This window comes from Athene noctua, chromosome 3 (assembly GCF_965140245.1).
Source record: "Athene noctua chromosome 3, bAthNoc1.hap1.1, whole genome shotgun sequence".
Lineage (NCBI taxonomy): Eukaryota > Metazoa > Chordata > Aves > Strigiformes > Strigidae > Athene > Athene noctua.
In genome coordinates, this window is record NC_134039.1 from 71,311,171 (window position 1) to 71,330,899 (window position 19,729).

General features: G+C 44.1%; 1 protein-coding gene across 1 annotated transcript in view; it reads left to right on the top strand.

Moving 5' to 3' along the window:
* CELSR1 (cadherin EGF LAG seven-pass G-type receptor 1) overlaps positions 1 to 10,095 on the top strand; it is a 173,875-nt gene extending 163,780 nt beyond the window's left edge. Inside the window, exons 27-35 of the mRNA XM_074901601.1 lie at positions 404 to 483; positions 1,746 to 1,872; positions 3,809 to 3,934; positions 4,236 to 4,372; positions 4,882 to 4,985; positions 5,810 to 5,977; positions 6,872 to 7,114; positions 7,404 to 7,668; positions 9,552 to 10,095. Of these exons, the coding sequence (XP_074757702.1) occupies positions 404 to 483; positions 1,746 to 1,872; positions 3,809 to 3,934; positions 4,236 to 4,372; positions 4,882 to 4,985; positions 5,810 to 5,977; positions 6,872 to 7,114; positions 7,404 to 7,668; positions 9,552 to 9,576 (1,275 nt within the window). The 3' untranslated portion in view covers positions 9,577 to 10,095. The remainder of the gene's footprint in view (positions 1 to 403; positions 484 to 1,745; positions 1,873 to 3,808; positions 3,935 to 4,235; positions 4,373 to 4,881; positions 4,986 to 5,809; positions 5,978 to 6,871; positions 7,115 to 7,403; positions 7,669 to 9,551) is intronic.
* Positions 10,096 to 19,729: the final 9,634 nt, after the last annotated feature.

A 19,729-nucleotide genomic window follows, 5' to 3' on the forward strand; every position in this document is an offset into this window, starting at 1 on the left:
GTGGAAATCAGTGGAGGCTAGAAGAGTATTCAGAGGAATTAGGACTATATGCTTGCTCTGTTACTGTATTCCTACATTCTGGTTTGGCCCAGCTGAAACAAGGTGCTGGGCTGAGTGGACCCTGGTCTGGACAAGGACAGCCATTCTTCAGTTTTTATCTTTCAATCAAGCCTGTTTGGGTAGGGCTGCCTTACTGAGTTTCATCCAGATCAAATCCCAGGATTGTCTTGACTATGTTGGCTTCAAATGAGATGAATCTTGGAACTTAAAGACCTGTAAATTGAAGGAAAAATATTCTTGGCACCATAAACCATTTTAGGATAAAAATTGCATTTTCATTGAAAACTGAGCTCTAACAAATGTGCAGAAGGAATCCATGCTGTTATTTCAATTTCCCTTTCAGATAAACACTGTCATCTTTATACTAGCAATGAAAGCATCTTGCAGACGAAGGCAACGTTCATTTGAAAAAACTGGAGTCATGTAAGTTTGAGTTCAAAAACCTGTAGAAAAAGTTTGGCCAGGATTAATAAAGGGACAAAATTACCTAAAAGTCAGTATTGGAGTGGGTAATAAAAAAGGGGAGACAGTCAGCATTGGTAGAAGTAATTGGAGCTGCTTCACCAGATCTACTCCCAGGGCTCTGTAAAACCTCCACCATGGTGATCTGCACCACCAACAAATGTAGGCAGGAGAAGGGAGGGGAGGGGAAAAGGTCTGGTCTCTAGATGGTATCATTATAGTCCTTCCAGATCTTTCATCAACTCCCTACTAAACTGTCACTTCACCTCCACCTGTGGCATGCCCAGGTAGACATAATTCTGTGTCTGCCTCTGCTCACCTGTGGCTCAGAAAGGTCCCCTCACAAATGTCTGGATTACAAGCTATGTCATGGCAGAGACCAGTTGAGATTCCCTAGCTGAGGGCCAGCCTCTCCCCATCCTGCTCCTTGTGGGATGAGCAGAAAGCCTCGCAAGCTGCAACCTGCTGCCTTCCCAAGCTGCTGTGGCAGCCTGTTGCCATTAATGTCTGTTTTGCCCAAAGCTCAGAATTTACCTGTGAACTGAAATGTGATTAGCTAGTGGCAAAAGAGCCCCCCCACCCCCCCCTTTTTTTTTTTTTAAGTAGCTGTATGAGATTTCAAAAGGCTTCTAGCTAATTATTCAGTGTTGGCTGTTGGGTAATTTTTTTAAGTTTCTGTTTTTAAATCTCCCTGAACAAATGGAGTATAATTGCTACCTAATGGCAGCAATTTTACTCATAATACAAAACTTTTGCCACTAGAATTGTGACCATCTTTTGAAAGTGTCTGTGGAAATAATGCTTTTAGGCAAACAAATATTCCCGAGTGCCCTTGATCCAAAACTTTGGGCTATAATGTTGAGAAGGAATGTGAGAGTGAACTCAACAAACAGAATTGGGACTGATATGGCCATTTACCACCTAGACCTCTTCCTCAGAGTCAACAAGGCATGGGCTTGGCAAACAGCCTGGTTTGTTTGAAGAAAACCTTGGAAATGAACTTGAAAAGAAATCACCGGTTTTGTACCTGAATATGCTAAGTCACTGAGTAGTGCAGTGAGAGAGAGAGCTGGGAACTGGGAGCTGGTGAACACTGCTCTCATTTTCCCAAAGGGCCTTTCCAGTTGCCAAATCATTGGGCATGTGGCACAGCCCATGCAGAGAAGTTGGGCTATTCTTGTGTCCTATCATTCTGTAAATGCCCGTCCGTGTTTCTTTTACAGCTCTGTGTTGCGAACAGCGTTTCTGCTCTTGCTGCTCATCAGTGCCACATGGCTGCTGGGGCTGATGGCAGTGAACAGCGATGTCATGACATTTCACTATCTCTTTGCCATTTTCAGCTGCCTGCAGGTAAGTTGGGTGTCATCTTGTCCATGCAGGCCTTGGTGAGCGTGCTGCTGCACCCTGACCCACAAAAACCTGCTAAACATAAGCTAACTTAAGAAGAATAGAGATGTCAAGTACAATTTTTGCTCTCTTTTCTCACCAAGACCACAACTTTGAGTAATTGCATCTCTTACTTTTAGTCATTCTAAAGACAAATGCTTTGCTATTGTAACCTGTGACAGATAAATAACAGTAGACAATTATACCTCTGTCTTTCTAGAGACAAAATCTTTGTTACTGTCTTCTCTGTGCTCATTGTTAACAGTTGTTCTGTTGCTACCACAAATAAGAGACTGTTTTATTTCACACAGAGTGGATGACTCCAAGTTCAAGACTTTCATAAATTAAGTTACTGTTTAAGGAAATGAGACAAATAATGATTTTCAAGTACAAGTCATTGCATTAAGGTTTTACTGTGTTGCCTGTCCTACTGTACACACGTGTTGATTAAAGATGAAGAAAATAGTTATTTGTAGGAGACCTGACATGGAAGTAGTCACAACAGTTTCATGTTGGTCACATTTGAATGTGGCCAAGGATGGCAGTAACTGTCAAGGCAGTATTAAAACAGCTACTGCTAGCAGGATGCTCTTGTCAGCTGCAGCACAACAGCCACAAATTGCAGACAAAAAGAAAAAGAAGTCTGATGGGTCTCCTCTGGAGATGACTGTCCTTGCTCTGGAAGCACACCAGATAGGCCAGCCTGAAGCAAGGTTATTTTGCCACTGCAACTGGTGTGCTCTGAAATAAATACACTCGGGTTGTAAAACCAGGCTTCCACAAGCCTGAAATAAAATAAAATTAAATATAAACCTGATGAGAGGGAGGAAAGTCAGCAGCTCTCCAAACTTGCCCAGAGAGGCACAGTGGTATGTGGCGTTTCACATCATTGCTTTCTTTGAACTTGTATTTTTAAAGAGACATTTATGGGAATTTTATTAATGAATAATCCCAAAGTGCTAATGCCAACTAAGATCAAATTTGATTGAATGTTTAGAAAGTGAGCTTGAAGTTTAAAGTTACCCTAAGTCAATTGCTTTGGCTGAAATCACGAAATGCAGGCATCTTGTGATGTTGGTACAGCTGCAACTTCATGAGTGATTGGCCTCTATATACTGTATCTCCAACCAAAACTGATAATACAATTTGGCAGCTGCAGTAATTCCCTCAGAGCAAATACACCTGAAGGCATGCACATGCGTGCCCCCTGGCCCCAACGAAAGCTGTTAATGTGTGTTCCTGGCAACCATCAACTGCCCAGCCCTGGAGATTTTAGTGATTTTCCCACCAGGGGGTATTGCTGAACCAAGGAACATGTGGGGCAAAAGTTGGGACCTCTCTGCACCCCGTATCTCTCTACATCTCACAAAGTTTTCTAAAGTTCTCTTAACAACAGTGTTCAGGACACCTTCCCCATCTCCAGAGGTTTTCACTAAAGGCTATGATATTTTTAATGTGCTGCTATTGATTTTGTGTCATCATCAGTGTAAAAGCTCTAAAATCTTAGTGCAAGTACAGTCCTAGAAATCCCTGCAATATCTTCCAGTGGGATGTTGAGGTCTCCACTGAGTATTTTGAGAAGAAAGTTTCTTCCTAAATGAAAAGGGAGTGTGGCACCTACCTCAGGCTCTGCTCTGTAAATCCTGGAGGAACACATCATTGTATGTATTTTCTCAGGCCTTTTATGCACATTTGAACTTGGAGGCAAATGGTTAAGTCCTCAAAGATCAATCAATGTCATTTCAGTCAAAGACAGAAAATAGTTATTTCTATTGAAATCATGGCCCACAAACTAGAATTCAGGGGTTGTTTCAAAATGTCTGTTCTCTAATACCTGTATTTGCAGTTTGGTAGTAATCTATCATTTATGTTTATTCTTCCTCTCTCTAAAATGATCCAGGGACTGTTCATTTTCTTCTTCCACTGCGTATTTAACAAAGAAGTTAGGAAGCACTTGAAGAACACTTTAACTGGGAAAAAACCTCTTCCAGACGATTCCACTGCAACGAGAGCTACATTATTAACTGTAAGGAAAAAACACTGTGGAAAACACATCCTTTTGATGTAGAAGTTACCTGAAGTAAAATTACAGGTGGCTTATCCGTAATTAAGCGAATTGTCTGATTCAATGACTTGTACAAAGATTACTGATGGCTTCTTTCAAAAGTTTTCACTACTGTTTTAATGAAAACTTTTGAGAGAAAAGAATTATTTTCCTCAGCATCAGAACCAAGTTAGTTCCTTCAAAACTTAATACATTCGTGGGTAATGTGAGCTTTTGGTAGGATCGTTCACTATTGCTTTGTGTCTCTTGTTTTTTCCTTCAGAGATCTCTGAACTGTAACAACACATATACAGAAGAGCCAAATATGTATCGCACAACTATTGGGGAATCCACTGTCTCCCTAGAAAGCACCGTCAGGTCAGCCAAGAGCCACAATAGCTACCTTGCTTATATTCTCAGGTAATCAGGTGGCAGGTGCATGGCTTTCAGGTGCTTGCCTTTCCCTTTTTTATTGCTCTTGTGGAAAACATAAAATGTTGTGGTTCAAATGCTATTTGTTTTATGTCTTAACAGTTCTGTTTTATGTGACTGTCATTTTCTTTCATACATTTTCTTTTGCATGCATCTTCGGTGGGGAGTTCCAACAGTGCTGTGGTTAACGTAACTACTATGTTAACTATATGGGCCGTGCTGCTTGCCTGTTAAAATTCAGACATGTCTCAAGGAGTGCAGTTTAGCTTATTAACTTCAGGCTTTTTCAGAGTGTGATTCATGTGGCCGAAGGCAGACAGCTACATTAGGATAACCTACGTCTTGCTGTAAAAGTGACCACATTGACAATCAAGCACAGGCTGGCTAGCATCCACTGCAGCTGTCTGCATTTGGCTGGAAGAATCTCATCTGCATGTCAGCTTTGTTCTTAAGAACAGTAAATTGACCAAGAAAGTTGTCTGTTTTTATTGTCAAAGGGATGAGGCTGCTCATAAGCTCAGTGGATCCTCAAGTCAAGCAAGGGCTGGTCAGACTGAAGCAGATTCCTCCATTTTTCACAGGAATCCATCAAAATCCAATGGTAAGAATTATTTCTAAATGCTTTGACCCAGTTGTGCACCTTCTCCTTCTCAGCATTTTTTTCAAAGGCTTCTGTAATAGAAAGAGTAGTTAGTATGACTTGGTGTGTCTCATTCTGATTATGTTCTTGGCATAACGAGCTATGCAATGGCTGCCTTACTAGGGAATCCTGTAATGGAAATATCATGTATCTGCTTCTTGTGATGGTTCAGTTTTAATCTGACAGCTGTCACAGCTGTTGACAGTTTCTGGCGTCCCCTTTCTTTCTCACAAATTATGTGCTGTTGCTCTTGATTTTTAATTGGAGATCTTTTAACGTTTGAGACCTTGAGGCAATATCATCCTTTACTGCTATGTTTTGTACAAGAAAATGAGAAGTGTCTCTTGTCTGATTTCCTTTCATTTAGGTCCTGACGTTAAATTTTGTTGCCTTGTAGCAGTTTAAGTTTTTTAAGTGCATTTGCAGATTCTTAATATTTCTAGGTACCTTTGTTTGCCTGTGTGTTGTGTTGATTGAGATCCTACAGAGTTACTGTTCCGCATATTGAATAGGGAAAAAAGTTTCCCTATTCTGTTCTGCACCTCCCATGCACATAAAAGGTCCTGCCCACTAACTGAGCTGAGCTGTGCTTACTATAATTACTTGGATGGATGCCGCAGTCCTTGTGAACTAGTCCCATGTATACTTACAGAAGTAACAGCTTATTCCTGGGATGGCCTGAACCAAATGGCTGCCTTTTCTTTCTCCTTGTGCATTTGTCAGATATATTTGTTCAACTCCTGTCCACACTCTTATTGCTGTGTTTCCCCTTTCCACATTTGTAGAGCACGATTCAGACTCCGACAGTGAACTGTCCCTTGATGAACACAGCAGCTCTTACGCCTCTTCCCATTCATCAGACAGTGAGGAAGATGGACTCGATACAGAGAAAAAGTGGAACACATCTACTTCCAAAAATAATGAACGTGGCCCACTCCACAGCACACCCAAAGGTACTACCCTTCTATAAAATAACTTTAGAGTAGGTGCAATAAAGTTGACAGACTACCGTATGACTGAGACAGCGTCCCTACCGCTGCGCTTTGCTTCTGCAGAGATCCTTGTTGTCTTCAGCTTAGAGACCTTTCTTCCTCCCAAACTCTTCTTCATGGGGGTGACTGAGCACAAGTAAAAGGATGCTTGAGCAAATCCGCAACTTAGGGTGCTCAGGCAAAGAGTGGGCTTTACAGGCAAGTCCCCACAGCACTTGCAAATGGTGCTACCCAGCTAGCAAAGTCTCATGTGAAGGAAGGAGGAAGTAGCTGGTTTGTTTTGAGGTCAGAGGGAAGAAATACCTGCCTCTCCTCATGCAATACAGGCACATAGACTTAGTGGTGTCGGGTAGGTCCTGGACCTAAAGTGTTGGCCAATTATTGGCCATTAATATCAATACTGTATGATATGGCAGTGTGCAGGCATTTCTAGGCATAGTTCATCTTGTCCTAAAGTTAAGTAAGCTTTGCCTGACAAACTTCCAGGCTGTGTGCTGGTGCTGTGCACAGACACAGCACAAGGTGCCTTGAGTGCCCTCACCCTTCAGAAACCATCCTCCCCAAGGAGCCAGTGGGATCGCCAGCCCTGGAGAACTGAAGTTTGCCTCACACTTCTCCGTATTGGAGCTAGTGACCTTGCTCTGGAGAGGGTTTGGACACCCTGCCATCCTACGGGGGGTGTTTTGTGGGTGTTGCTACATCCTAAGGGCAGTGCAGTCGTCCAGCACAGATCATCTGAATAATTGCTCTGGTTTGACACTCAACTCCTCCCCAGCCACAGCGAACAGGAACTGGGCAGCAGTTGAGAAAACATATCTGAAGTGTTTTTCGAGCTAGTATTTTTTTGCATTGCAGTTGATACCCTTCCCAATCATGTGAAACCCTATTGGCCCACAGAGTGTGTAACGGCCAGCGACGGTGAGGACCCCAGTGGGAAACAGAAACTCAAAGTCGAGACCAAGGTCAACGTAGAGCTTCACAGGGAAAACCAGGTGAACCACAGCAATGAAGCACCACAGGACAAGGAGAATGAAGGGCAGCAGAAGGAGAACAGACCTTTGTCCCACCAGAATAACCAGCAGCCAGAGCAGAGGAAAGGTAGGGCAGCCAGCCTCCCCTCACAGCTGGACTGGGAGACTGGGTTGTCAATGAGCATTCATTAGTTCATATGGTAGCTCTGTCGGGGAATACTACTTTCCAAATGGCTTCAACCAAATACACCATAGGAAGTTAGTAGCTGAAGTCTAATCTTTTTGGTTTTGAAATAGTGACAAACTAGAAGTCTGATTAAGAAATATAAAATGTCGCTTCTTGGATGTGTTTAGCTTGATAAAGAAAATTACTGATATGTTTCAAAATTCTCATTATTCCCTCTTTTCTGCAACAGGCATCTTAAAAAATAAAGTCACCTACCCTCCCCCACTGGTAGATAAGAATATGAAGAATCGACTGCGGGAAAAGCTATCTGATTACAATCAGACCACAATCTCATCCAGGACTACTTCCCTGGGGACAAATGATGGGGTCCGCTCTCCCTCAGACTCAGGAGTGACAGTAAAAAATGCTCGGAGGGAGCAGTCTCGAGACCAGCTCAATGGCATGGCCATGAACGTCCACGTGGGAACAGGACATGCTGACACTTCAGACTCAGAGTAAGTGCTACATCAGGATGCTCTGGCAGACTTCCCACAACTCTGGTCTCTCCCTCCACTTTCCAACCCCAAACTCCTAAATGAGCAAGAGTTTCACCTGGTAACTGGGCCAGATCCCTGATGACTTGTGCATACCATGGCCCCAAGGCATGGTGTTTCACTGATGTGAAGGCCAAACTCGGTATCAGGGCAAAGTGCTGTTACAGACACCTGTCACTGGTCACCGGGGCGTACTCTGTATTGGCAAGCTGATGTGTTACTGGCATGCTGTGGACTAGAGCAACCTAGCTCTGCCCCATCACATTGCCACAGGACTTGCTGTGCTTGTACTCCCTGGTCACAGTGAACTGTGCTCCCATGTCCACATGAATTATCTATCCCCTCCCTGCCTGGTGAGCTCCCTGGCCCTTCTTGGCTATACACATCACCTGAACAAGGATGGGCTTCTTCCACTCCCTCATGCTGCCAGCCATCTGGGATGTTTTAGCAGTGCCCACATGGGGTCGTGAGAGCCATGCACACCCTCAGTGGTGCTCTGTTCGGGGTTACCCCCTGCTCCTGCTTCTGTGCCCCCAGCCCCTCACCTTTACCCCAGTTGGACCATGGGAACATTTGGTTTCCCCTCTGTTTTTCACCTGTCCTCTCTTTCGCAGCAGGAAGAGTGTTTGGGGCCATTAGGGACCTATGGTTAATGAGGTGCAATTAATGTGACCAATACCAGGCACCAAAAGAGGAGGGGAAGTAGAGGGTAAACATGAGAGCAGCACTTTTGATGCATGTCCAGTAAGACCAGCAAGAAGCTGTTGTGGGTGTCTGGCAGGGCGGGTGGGGGCAAGACCCCAATGAAGAGGACCCCTGAGGAAGCCCAGTGTTTTGGTGGGGAAAGGTGCTAGGCTGGAGGGAGCATGGGGTGGGTGTCCAGCTGGGCAGAGGGAAATCGTTGCTAGGCAGGAGATCCAAAGGTGCAGAGAAAGTGCCACATCAAGCTACTGACCCTAAATTACCAGGTGCACGATTCCCACCCACTGCATAGCGTTTGGTGTGCGTATTTGCCATTGTAAACTAAATCAAACATTAACAAAAGGCTGAGCAAGCCCTCAGCCAAAGGGTACTCTTGAAAACCTCATTACTCATAATAATTCTTGCAGTCAAAATGAGGACAACAGCCATATGTAAAGTCTGTGCACTTTTTATGCATATAGTCCCAGTTTTTATGAACACAAATAATAGTCTCATTCTTTCTCCAAGCTGAGACAAAATTTCTCACCCAGCTTTAACTCTTGTCATTGTCCTACCATGCTTTATACACCCATGTTGTCTGGGTGCACAGACCATTCCCAGCTCACTATAAAAGTACATCTTTGGATTGCCAGGAACTGGCTGATGAAATATATCCTCGTCAGCCAGGAAACAGAGATGTCATTAATGAGCAATAACTACCTGCTGCCACCAGGTAGTACAGTCATTACTGGAGAATAACTAGCCAACTTGTACTAAGCAACTGGTTTATCTCTGCACCTTCTGCATAATGTAAAACTCTGCTGTTGGACAGCAGATCTCATGAATCTGTTAAAATACCAGGCTTCTAACAGCTTGTAAGATTGTTTGTGAACCTTGCATCTTCACCTAAGCATTAGCCAAATGCAAGCCCTCCACAGAGCTTCCTCTAAAGAGGGCATCCCTTGCGTACTACCTGGAATTGTTTCTCCCAGCTGCTCTTCCCCTCCAGGGCAGCATCCCCCTGGCAAGCGCTGGATTGGCAAGGCATGGTAACTTCACAGAGCATGAGTCCTTACTAAAAAGGATTAGGTGGGTTTGGGTGGCGTGGTTTGCCTGTGCCTGTTTAACCCTAAGCTTGCATGATTACTTCTTCTCACTAACAGAGGCAGTAACGAAACTTCAATTTGAACCATCAGGAAACTGTGACCACTGCTGCGCGGTTCTGGACTCCTTGCCACAGGGTCGCTGCCTACCTGGCTCGGACTTCATCAGAGGCCACATAGCGAGGAGGACAAGGTGGGCATTGATCCCCACATGGCTTCACGTTATGGCAGACTCCTGACCGCTCACGGCAGAGACGCAGTGCCCAGATGCGCCTGCGATAAGGCTGCTGTGTGGTACGCTTGCACGGCATGAACCCATGCCAAAATGCATGGAAGTGGCCACAGGGATGCACTGTGAGGGACAGATACCTGCTCGCAGTGTGGACAGTACTGCAGGTGTTGTTTATTATTGAGGAGAACCACAGTAAAATACGATGTTATCGCAGTGGACCTACAGTAAGTCAATCCATCAGCCTTAAGACAAGCACCAGGAGACATCTCTTGTGGAGTTTTGTCTGGCTACAGTGTGAACCTATTGGCTTGCTGGGCTCTAGGGAGGAATATCCCAACAAGTGTCCTTTTGTTTCTATGCCAGCATCTCTATCCACCCCCCCCCATGGACACATCGTCTTAAGAAAAAAAAATTCTTTATATATATATAAAAAATGTAGATACTTTTATATATTTTGTATGGTGTTGCTAAAGAAAAAATTCCTTTGTATATTTTACATTTATACTGATCTTCTTAATTTGATAATAGGAAATCATTTAAAAGAGGTTTTGATATTTTTTATATGAACATTGCACAATTTTACTTGAATTTGGCGTTTGATAAAGTAACTGATGTTTGCATGGAAGACACCTTAAGATGCAATGCAGTTTTCAGAGTTGTACAGTAAAGATTACATCAAAACCCATGACTATAATTTATAAGTTTTGTTGACAAATTTTGGAACACTTTAAGAACATGGTATGTTTTTTTTCATAACCTCTTCTACAACCCATAAAAAATGTTTTGTTTTTTCATTTCTTGGTGTTTTGACTTCTTCTCTCAAGTGCATTGAAATGTTCACCAACTGAACTTCAGGACTAAAAATAAATCGTATCTTCATCTAAGATTTCAACACAGTCCTTGTCTGGAAGAAGTCAAATCAGTATTTTCTTACCAAGAACAAGAAAACAAGTGGTGTCATTGTATGCTAGGTTTTGACTTTGGTCTGGCTCTGCAACAAACCAGCACTCGGTGTGCCCCAAAAAGAGGGCCTTCCTCCCGTGGGGCAAGTTCTGCCTCAGGCACAATATTTTATTTTACTGTTAATTTCTTTCCTACTGGAGTCAGCACATTGCTAATCAAAGCAGAAATACAAATCTTTTAAGGATGTTCAGGTTTCACTGTCCAGCTCTTTGACACAGTCCTCGCCATCTTGATGTTTCAAAAAGCACGGGGAAGGCTTAAGGTTTCATGTTTCCCACAAAATGTGTTGGTTTCACAAGTATAGGAAAATTGAGCATGGCCTGTCACCTTCTTCAGCCTCCTGCAGTGTTTACAAGAAAAGGAAAATTAAGATGTGAAAAAGTTTGCGTCTGTGGGACAGAGCTCTGCTGGCAGCTCCCTGTCGAGGGAATACACGACTCAAAGGGTGGCAATGGTGTGGCCGTGACCTGCTCTCTGCTGCCAAAGCTTTCAGGAGCTCCTTGTTCACTATAGCAGCCCTTTTGGGAAAATACTGGCTTTCGTTTGTGTAACTGTGTGTGTGAAAGGGAAAAACCAGAAAATTAGGCTAAATAAATTGCAGGAGTTGAAGAAAAGATGAAATAATACATACTGTAATCTTGGTGTCATTTGATTCCTATGCATTTTGAAATGTATTGAAGAGGGCTTTGGAAGGAGAGAGGGAGGAAGGATTCTGTTCCTTTAAAAATTATGCAACATACTGTGTGACATTTTCTGACTGCAAAATGTTTTGAATGTTTTAAGGGTCTGGCACTTGGCTGTGTGCTCAGGCATTGTCTATAACCCATGCTAGTTGTTTTTACATCTGTGTATGTATATTTTGTCCCAGTGAGATGTAGGTAGTTTTTATTTTGATCAGAATTGTTGCAGTAAATGAGGGTCAGTTGTATTAATGACAAAAAAATTAAAACCTATTTTTATGACTTTTTAAAAGCTTTATGGCAGATTAGACACTGGACGTTGTTTTTTTTTAACAAATGTATATTTATTAATGTGCAGAACACTGGAATTGCAGCACAGATGAAAGGAGAATTTACAATAAATTAAGAAATTTTTTTGAACTTGTATTCTTTCTCTGGTGGCTTATTTTAACTGCAGTACAGATGCTGAGGGTCCAAATGGCATTTCCTGGGGTTCAGAAAGTAGCAGGAGGGGGGGATGTATGCGTACCCATCGCTGTTGCTGAGGAAGCAGAGGCTGTAAAGCATCAGCCACCAGTGTTGCTCCCTGAAGGAGGCTGCCAGCCCTGTGTGCTGTCTCCGGGGGGTGGTGGGGTGGTGGTGTTGCTCTGAGTGGATGGATACAGACACAAACACAAACTCTGTCTCTCTTTGCACCCCTTCCCTGCCCCCGGCCCAGTGCCCTTTGCTGACAGAGGGTACCACCATGTGCACTGTGTTCCAATCCAAACCAGCAGCATTTCTCACACCTGGGAAATGGTCCATGGAAGGAAAAACCCCCTCTTGTAACCCAGAGCAAAGCTGACCACCAGGAAGGCACTGGGTTTAGAAAAGGAAGTTGGAGAGGAGGGGTGAGGCAGCCAGCCCAGCCCATGAAAGCCTGCAATGAAAAGGACTTTTCTAGACTCTTGGCTATGGTCTTGGCTTTCTCAAGCCAACTGAGGCCAGGCCATGGTCTTGCTCACTCTATACTTTTCAGGCTGTTATGCAAGTCTTCATTCACATGTCTCATGAGGCACAGCAGTGACCCGCTGCCAGCTTTCTGGAAATAAAAGTATTTCTCAGTATCATCTGGCCAACTTTTGCATAAATGTTTCTAAACATTAGGTAATAAACTGGGAAGTGGGAGGTCAGAGTGAGAGACCCTGGTTACTGTCATGATTTAGGGGCAAAATCAAAGACAGGATCAAAACCAGCTCTGCCAAAACCTGCTGTTAAACAAACCCAAGTAATTAGCCCAAAGATAAACTGTTCTAAATTTTTATTGTACAAGTTCATTTTTTGCTGGAACACTAATACTTCGGTTTGTTCTCCAGTATTGGTTCACTGTACTGTGGAAAAGCAGAAATAAGCCTCAGGCTTTCACATAAGCAGGATAGTTACAGGACGGACCAGTTTGTGATCCTGTCTCCAACAACAGCCAACAGCAGATGTTTAGCAAAAGAGGATTATCAGCCACACGTTACACAGCGAGGAGGTCCCAGCAAGATCCACAGCCCCCAACACGCTGCAGCTCAGGGCTCCCCAGCAGGAGAGATTGTGCTTGTCTCTGGCCACCCATTTTTTCTTTCAGTAACGTGTCCTGTTGTGTTTTGGACCCACATAAACTTATGGTAGGCAGTGGGCTGCCTTATTCAGTCACAAGCAGCAAGAAAAAATTCTTACTGGTCATCAGCTTCATTCCTGTTCCATGTGATGAACACCTTTGCTGCCTGCACCATGAGAGGTAGTGAGCAATTATTTCTTGGTCACCTTCTCCAGTTCAAAGAGGAAGACAGGCTCCATCCTAGAGCACTTGGGTTGTCTCTTTCCACCCAAACAGCTCAGATCTCTGTAACTGTTCCTTGCGCAGAAACACTGCTGTACCCATTAGCCTTCCTTCTTGCCCTTCCTCAGCACCTTCTCAGGTCTAATGTAGCCTTTCCGGACATGGCAGAGGGAGGGAGAAGAGACCAGGGCAACCTACAAAATGCAAGCAGTAGGCCTAATAACAACTAAAAAAAAACCCACCACCCCCATTTCATTCCTTTTTCCTGTCCTAATCTTTACAACGACATTTGGCCTAAGTAAATTGTAAGAAAAAAGACTTCAGAAGAAATGGAACAGTGGCAGCATCACGACACAATAAGGCTGCAGTAACACAAGCAGTCACATGCCCAACTGCTCCAACAACTGAGGATGAAATACACTTGGGGATTTGTCTTAATACATTTTTAAAAATCCTAAATTATGATTCCAGCACATCAGCCACTAGCCTGTAATAGCACTTCCTAGGATGAGTTAACTTACCCATATCCTGATGTCATGCTTAGACACACAGCTTGCTCAGCTGCAGAGCATTCTCCTGCCAAGGTCTAGAAAGATCACAGAAAGGAGATCCCCAGCAGCCCTGGTGAGATGTTATCATCATCCACATCAACGTCACCCGTGGTGGCAGGGCCAGTCTGGGGTGCATTTGGATCCCACAGCCTCTGCTGCAGTTTCTGCCTTGCCTTTATGCTCCTGTTTGTACATAGGCAGTTCACTTTTCCTTCCTGTAAGTAGCAATTTGCACTGGACTCAGTTTCCATTTTAGTCTCTTGATTTTTGGATCCATTCTCCAGTTTCTCATATTCATTTTGGATTTTAGCCCTGTCCGTGAGGATGCCTGGAGTCCTTTGGCAGCATCTGCAGCCTTTACAAGCTACCTTCTATTTTCATGAATAAAAATATCAAAATAAAACTAAGCCATGAATGAAAATATCAAATAAAACTAAGCCCGAGAGGGCTTTTGTAAAACCCTTTCTTGCCTCGCAAGTTTTGCACCTACCTCGTATCGATTAACATCAGCCCACCCTGACTGTGTTTAGCATATGAGAATATAGTGTGGGACAGTATCAAACCATTTACTGAAAACATCCCATCTGCTGCTGATCCTTTATCCACCATGCCAGGGGCTGTATTAATGAAGAAAATTGGATTAATCTGACGTGTGTTGCAGAGAGACCATGTTAATTTATTATTGTCTTCTAAATACTTAAAAGTGTTTGTCAGTGCCCCCAGGAGCCCCCTGGAGCCCTGTACTGGGCTCGTGTCTCCACTTCTGCCTTGGTCAGGCATTTGCTGCTGCCACCCCTCTGCTCAAAGACCACAGTGAATACAGTATCCGCTCTTTCAAACTCAAATATTACATACTCTGAGCATACTTTCTTTATTTAAAGGGAGGCCCAGACCAATGTCTCTCTGAATCAGTACTCCATGAAGGCAACCGAGGCTGCTGTGAGAACCCAGCCTCTGCACTGTGTTGGGAGACACCACGGAGGTGGAGCAGGGCTGAGCCACCCCTTATAGAGAGGACTGTGTTTTAGTTAAAGGTGCCCTGTCTCTGACTTCTACCATGTGTCCCAAGGCCATCCTCAGCCAAAATGTGGGAGCAACCCCTGCCCAGCATGGCCTCAGGCTTCCGGAGCCCATCCTGACCTTCACAAAGCCATTGTTTTACACCAGATCCACTTGTGAAATAGAAATTAACTCAAAGCTCTGGCTTTCCAGGTGCTTCCATTCTCTTTCATTAAAATAGTTTCAGCGCATCAAGTTGGGTGGTTTCCAGTATGAGTTTCTCACTGTTAGGTTTTTTTCCTCCCTGTAAATACAACAGCTTGCAAAAACACCAACCTCTTGGGCTAAAATGTAAGAATTTTTTTTCTTTTGCTCATTTGACAACAGCTCTTTTGGAAGTCCATCTTGAATGATCTTGTTTGCATGTTAAGCCTATATCACACTTCCCAAGTGAAGACCATAGAGTTGGGTCTGTGTTTTTGACAGGTATTTATATTCTTAAGGAAATAATGAGCATGTCAAGTTCTGTGCATGTATAAACAGGGCAACTGAAGCAGTGGGTCCCTGTCTATGATGTTTTTAAATGCAGTGACAGTATTTATAAAGTACAAGTAATTCCAGCACCAAGTCTGCTGTGTGAGAAGCAGAGGAAGGAATGGGTCTCCCTGAAAATCCCTGCAAGCAGATGCTTCCCAGCCACTGTTCCCTCTGCATGTGCAAGTGATGGACATGACTGGTAGGGCAAGGGAAGACCTTAGAAAAGCATCAGTGGGGAGAGCCCACACTGGCGCTCACCCCTGCATCCACATGGTCCCCCACAGCCCCCTGGCACTGCACAGCTCTGGCAAGAGTAAAAGGGTGAGAAAAATACAGTGGGTGAGACAAGCTCCACGTGTGATGCACCAGACCAGGCAGAACATCAGTGAGAGGAGTCAGGTCCCAGCCAGGCTCCTGCAGGGACAGCAAACCTGAGGGAGCCTCCACAGCTCACAGCTCCTGCACCGAGCTGCTGGGTGCTGCTGGAAAATCACTCAGCAGCAGCAAAACTTCCAGTGCTAGCGAGCACTTGCCAAAGCCGACAGAAAGGTTTGCCATGGAAAGGCAAACAGGCGGGTTCTGCAATGACACAATTACTCAGAAAGAAAAAAAAAAAGCACACATTTATGGCACATGGCAAGCCACCCATAATAAAATAGCTGTGCTGGAGTGAGCACCCTGAAGGTACAAAAAGATAAGAGCACTCTTCAATCAAAACAGCTGTGTTTCTAGTGCATGCTCATCAGATTTAAAAAAAAAAAAAAAAAAAAAAAAAAGAAAGAACCTACAGCAGTAATTTCATTAGTTATAAAAGCAGCTCCCAAAAGGCCAGCATGTTTTAAGAAGGGAAAGAATACCTGGTTTTAAAGGAAATAAATATCCCTTTCACCTGGATCTGTTCCACATGGTTCCTTCAGGTTAGGAACATCCCACTGATCCAGTACAAAACAGCAGCAGCTGCAGTTGGGAGCCAACAAAGTGAGTTTCCAGGTGAAGCAGTAAATCATGCACTGACTTTAAGAAAAATCAGTACATTTTATTACATGTTTCAATTTTCTGGATAAAACAAGTGAGAAAGCCTGGAATGGTTAACTCCTTCACTTCCAGTTGCAGAGGGAATGGGTTTCGGGGATGGAAGGGGCCAGGGAAAAGCCCTGCTAGCTTAGGGTTAGGGGTTAGGGCTTGTTCCACTGGCAAAAAATGGCCATACTAAGGGGAGCAAGTGGGTGGTCAGGAGGTACCAAGCTGCCATGCCACCAGAGCACACCTGACACATGGCTGTTCTCCACCAGGTTGTCCAAGGGAAAATACTTTTCTGGCTGAACTCGTTAAGGTTATGCAAAGTGAAAACCAAAAGCAGCTTATATATTTTCTTTCTCGCCCACTCAGGTGACATGTCAGCTTCCCGAGTAGCCAGCTGCCCCAAGCGTGACTTCCCTGTGGGCAGGGTTCTGTGGCAGAGCCAGTGCCATCACAACCAAGGTGAGCCCAAAGAGGCTTCTGTCAACACTGGTTCCTCTCACTGGAGCAGACAGGGAGCAGGGCGCTCCTGTTCCTCACAGAGTGTTTAGCTTCCCTCCGCGGGTGATGCAGATACATGCCATGCATCCCTTGCTGCAAGCTGCAAGCTCCATCTGTATTAAACCAGCCTCTCTCTAACTGGAGACGAGCCTTGTCTCTGCTGGGCTGGCTTTTCATGGCAGGTGCTCAGTACAGCAGCATTAGCTATGGGGATGAGTTACGGCTGATGCCCATCACAATTAAGGGATTAGATAGTTGTAGCAAGCAGTTGCCTGTTCTGATTCCCAGGATCAACCTTTTGTGCTTAGAGAGTATTTACATGCTCTTTCTGATCAGTCAGTGATGCCCTTCCTCTGGATTCAGAAAGGAGGTAACTTGCAGTGAGTCACCTTAAAAGTCATTGGTCTCAAACCCTCTCTTCTCAGTAGCAAAATCTCCTGCTTTCTCTCTAATTCAAGCACTGCTATTGCATTACAGCGTAGAGGAGACACACCAGATGAGGACAGTCTCTGCTCCATGAAATGGCCATGTGACTTAAATAAAGTTGAACACCTGGCTACTAATCAGTTCACAGAGATTTTTCTTGTGCTATTGCCTTTGTCCTGAAAGCTAGTTGTAAAACTAGCTCAATGCAAATATCTTATACCATAAACCACCATCTTTAATATTTAAAACCAAGGTGGGTTATTCTGATTCATTTTTATAGATATTGCAATAGCAACAAGTACTAATAGGACATAAAGTGATCTTCAGTTTAAAAGCTGTGCCTGAAACCTTTCAGACCGTTAAGGACTGGACTAGGTGATCTTCAAGGTCTTTTCCAACCTAGATGATTCTGTGACTGAAACCTGTAATAAACTGATCACACGGTTTTACTACATATAGCAAATTTGCTAAGAGCTCCTCTGTCATGCAGCTGGTTGGTGTGGCACAACCTGCAGAGTTCTTCACATACTCCCAGAGAAGAGCAATAGATAAAAACCTGTGAACAGTATTTTAAAACACCTTAAGTAACTAGATAAAAATAAAAACTATCTTTAATCCAGTACTGATCTTATATCCACCAGATGCCTCACATCTAGTTATCTCGGTTTTGTATACCAGTCCTTTTTATGTTTATAATCCATCCTCTGATGTTCATCATTTTCTACAAAGCTTCATCCAGCATAACGAAGCCAGACCAGACCAGCTGAGTTTGCTTTGCTGTCAGGCAGGAGCTGCAGCAGGGCTGGAGATGTAGCCTTTGAGATGTACAGATTGCCAGAGATCTGTGTTACTACTCATCCTCTTTTTAGATGTAAATTTCTCTGAAGTCCTTCAAATAAGAGAAGAAATAATACATTGCTAGTTCCAACCCCTCAGTCTCTCCTCCTGCGCTGCAGTGAGCAGTGGGCACACCCCAGGGTTGTCCTGCTGTGCTGGTGTTCATCAGCCCTGGAGAAAACAGAAGACTGGGAGACAGAGAATCTCTACAGCACCGGCCCCAGGGGAGAGGAGCACACGGGGCATCTTCCCTGCTCCAGAGGACATAGGTGAACCTCTTGTCATTGTTCAGACCAAATTTCTTTAAAATTGAAAGATCGGATGCACAAATGGATGAAACAGCTGGGTCCCATGAAGTCGATGCTACATCCTCTTTCCTACCTAGGGGCTTTCTCGGCACAAAAGAAGAACTCACCATTTGTCTGAGTCCAACTTTAAGTTTGGCAGGACAAGCCAGATGGCCTATGTGCCAGCCAGAACTGCTGGGTAACAGCTGCCATCACACTGCTTGCAGAGTATGTCCAGCTCATTGCAACCCCAGAGAGACAAACCCGGGAGCCCTTCAGGAACACAAAACATCAGAGGAATTTCCATCATGACCCTCCACAGTCTCACTGGAGAAATCCAGGATGGAGCAGTTGGGTCACTTTCCTCTTAATGAAAATTCTTGCTGGAAGTAGATCTCCTCTTGCTTTTTCCCATAGGAACTGAAGTACTGTAATTACAAGGCTGCTGTTTTCCTGGAAGCATCTCAAAAGATGGTGCTACTGAAGTATCAACATCCAGAGTCTGGCTGTCCCCTGAGAAAATGTTTCTCCAGATAGGGTCTGATTAAGGTAAATATCTCTGTGTATTTCTAGGACCTTAAAAATTTCAGAGTGAGTTTGAAGCTCTTTTGTATTGAAGAAATTACTCTATGCTATAAAATTGCATAGAATCGGGGTCCATAAACTTTTTCCATTCTCAAGTTTCTCTATGTGATGCTATAAGTTTAGTAAAATGCAAAACATTTTAGAAAAGAAAAAAAACCCTAGAGATTCAGCAAATCAAACCCCGGAGTTACTGTTCATAAGACCCCTCACATGCCCAAGTAAGTGTAGGAATCTGGTGCTAGTTCTCAAAAAAAAAAAAAACAACAACAAAACCAAAACCAACAACAACAACAAAAAAAACCCCAAAACAACATAAAACCCCCACTGTTCTATCTCTAGCCATTCAAGAGCTAGGTGAAGGTTAAGAGTGACTGTGAAAGCAAATGACCAACACAGCACAGGCAACAGAGGACAGTCAGGACCTGAACTCAAAATAAAAAGTGTGTGTTTGCCCTGCTGCCAGGGCCATCACTGGCCTGAGTCGGGCCACGATCGCTGCCCAGCCCTCATCAGAGTGTTCGGCTCTGGCAAGCTGCTGCTTCTCAGCCAGCTCATCAGCGTGCTGGAATGAGAGTGTGACTTTAGCCTGCCTTGAGCAAACCCACCGAGTGACAATTCGCCCAGTGTATTGTCTCAGCAAAAGTTCCCCCAAAAAGGGAAAAACTTCACAGCTACGGCTGTGTTAATTGTCTATAGCCACCAACTCCCAACGATGATCGTGCACTGTTGGGAGGGATGAACGTGGTGCCCTGGTGCCTCCTGGTGCTGAAGCTGGAAACGGCATGCTGCTTCGCTGCCACAGTGGGGTGATTA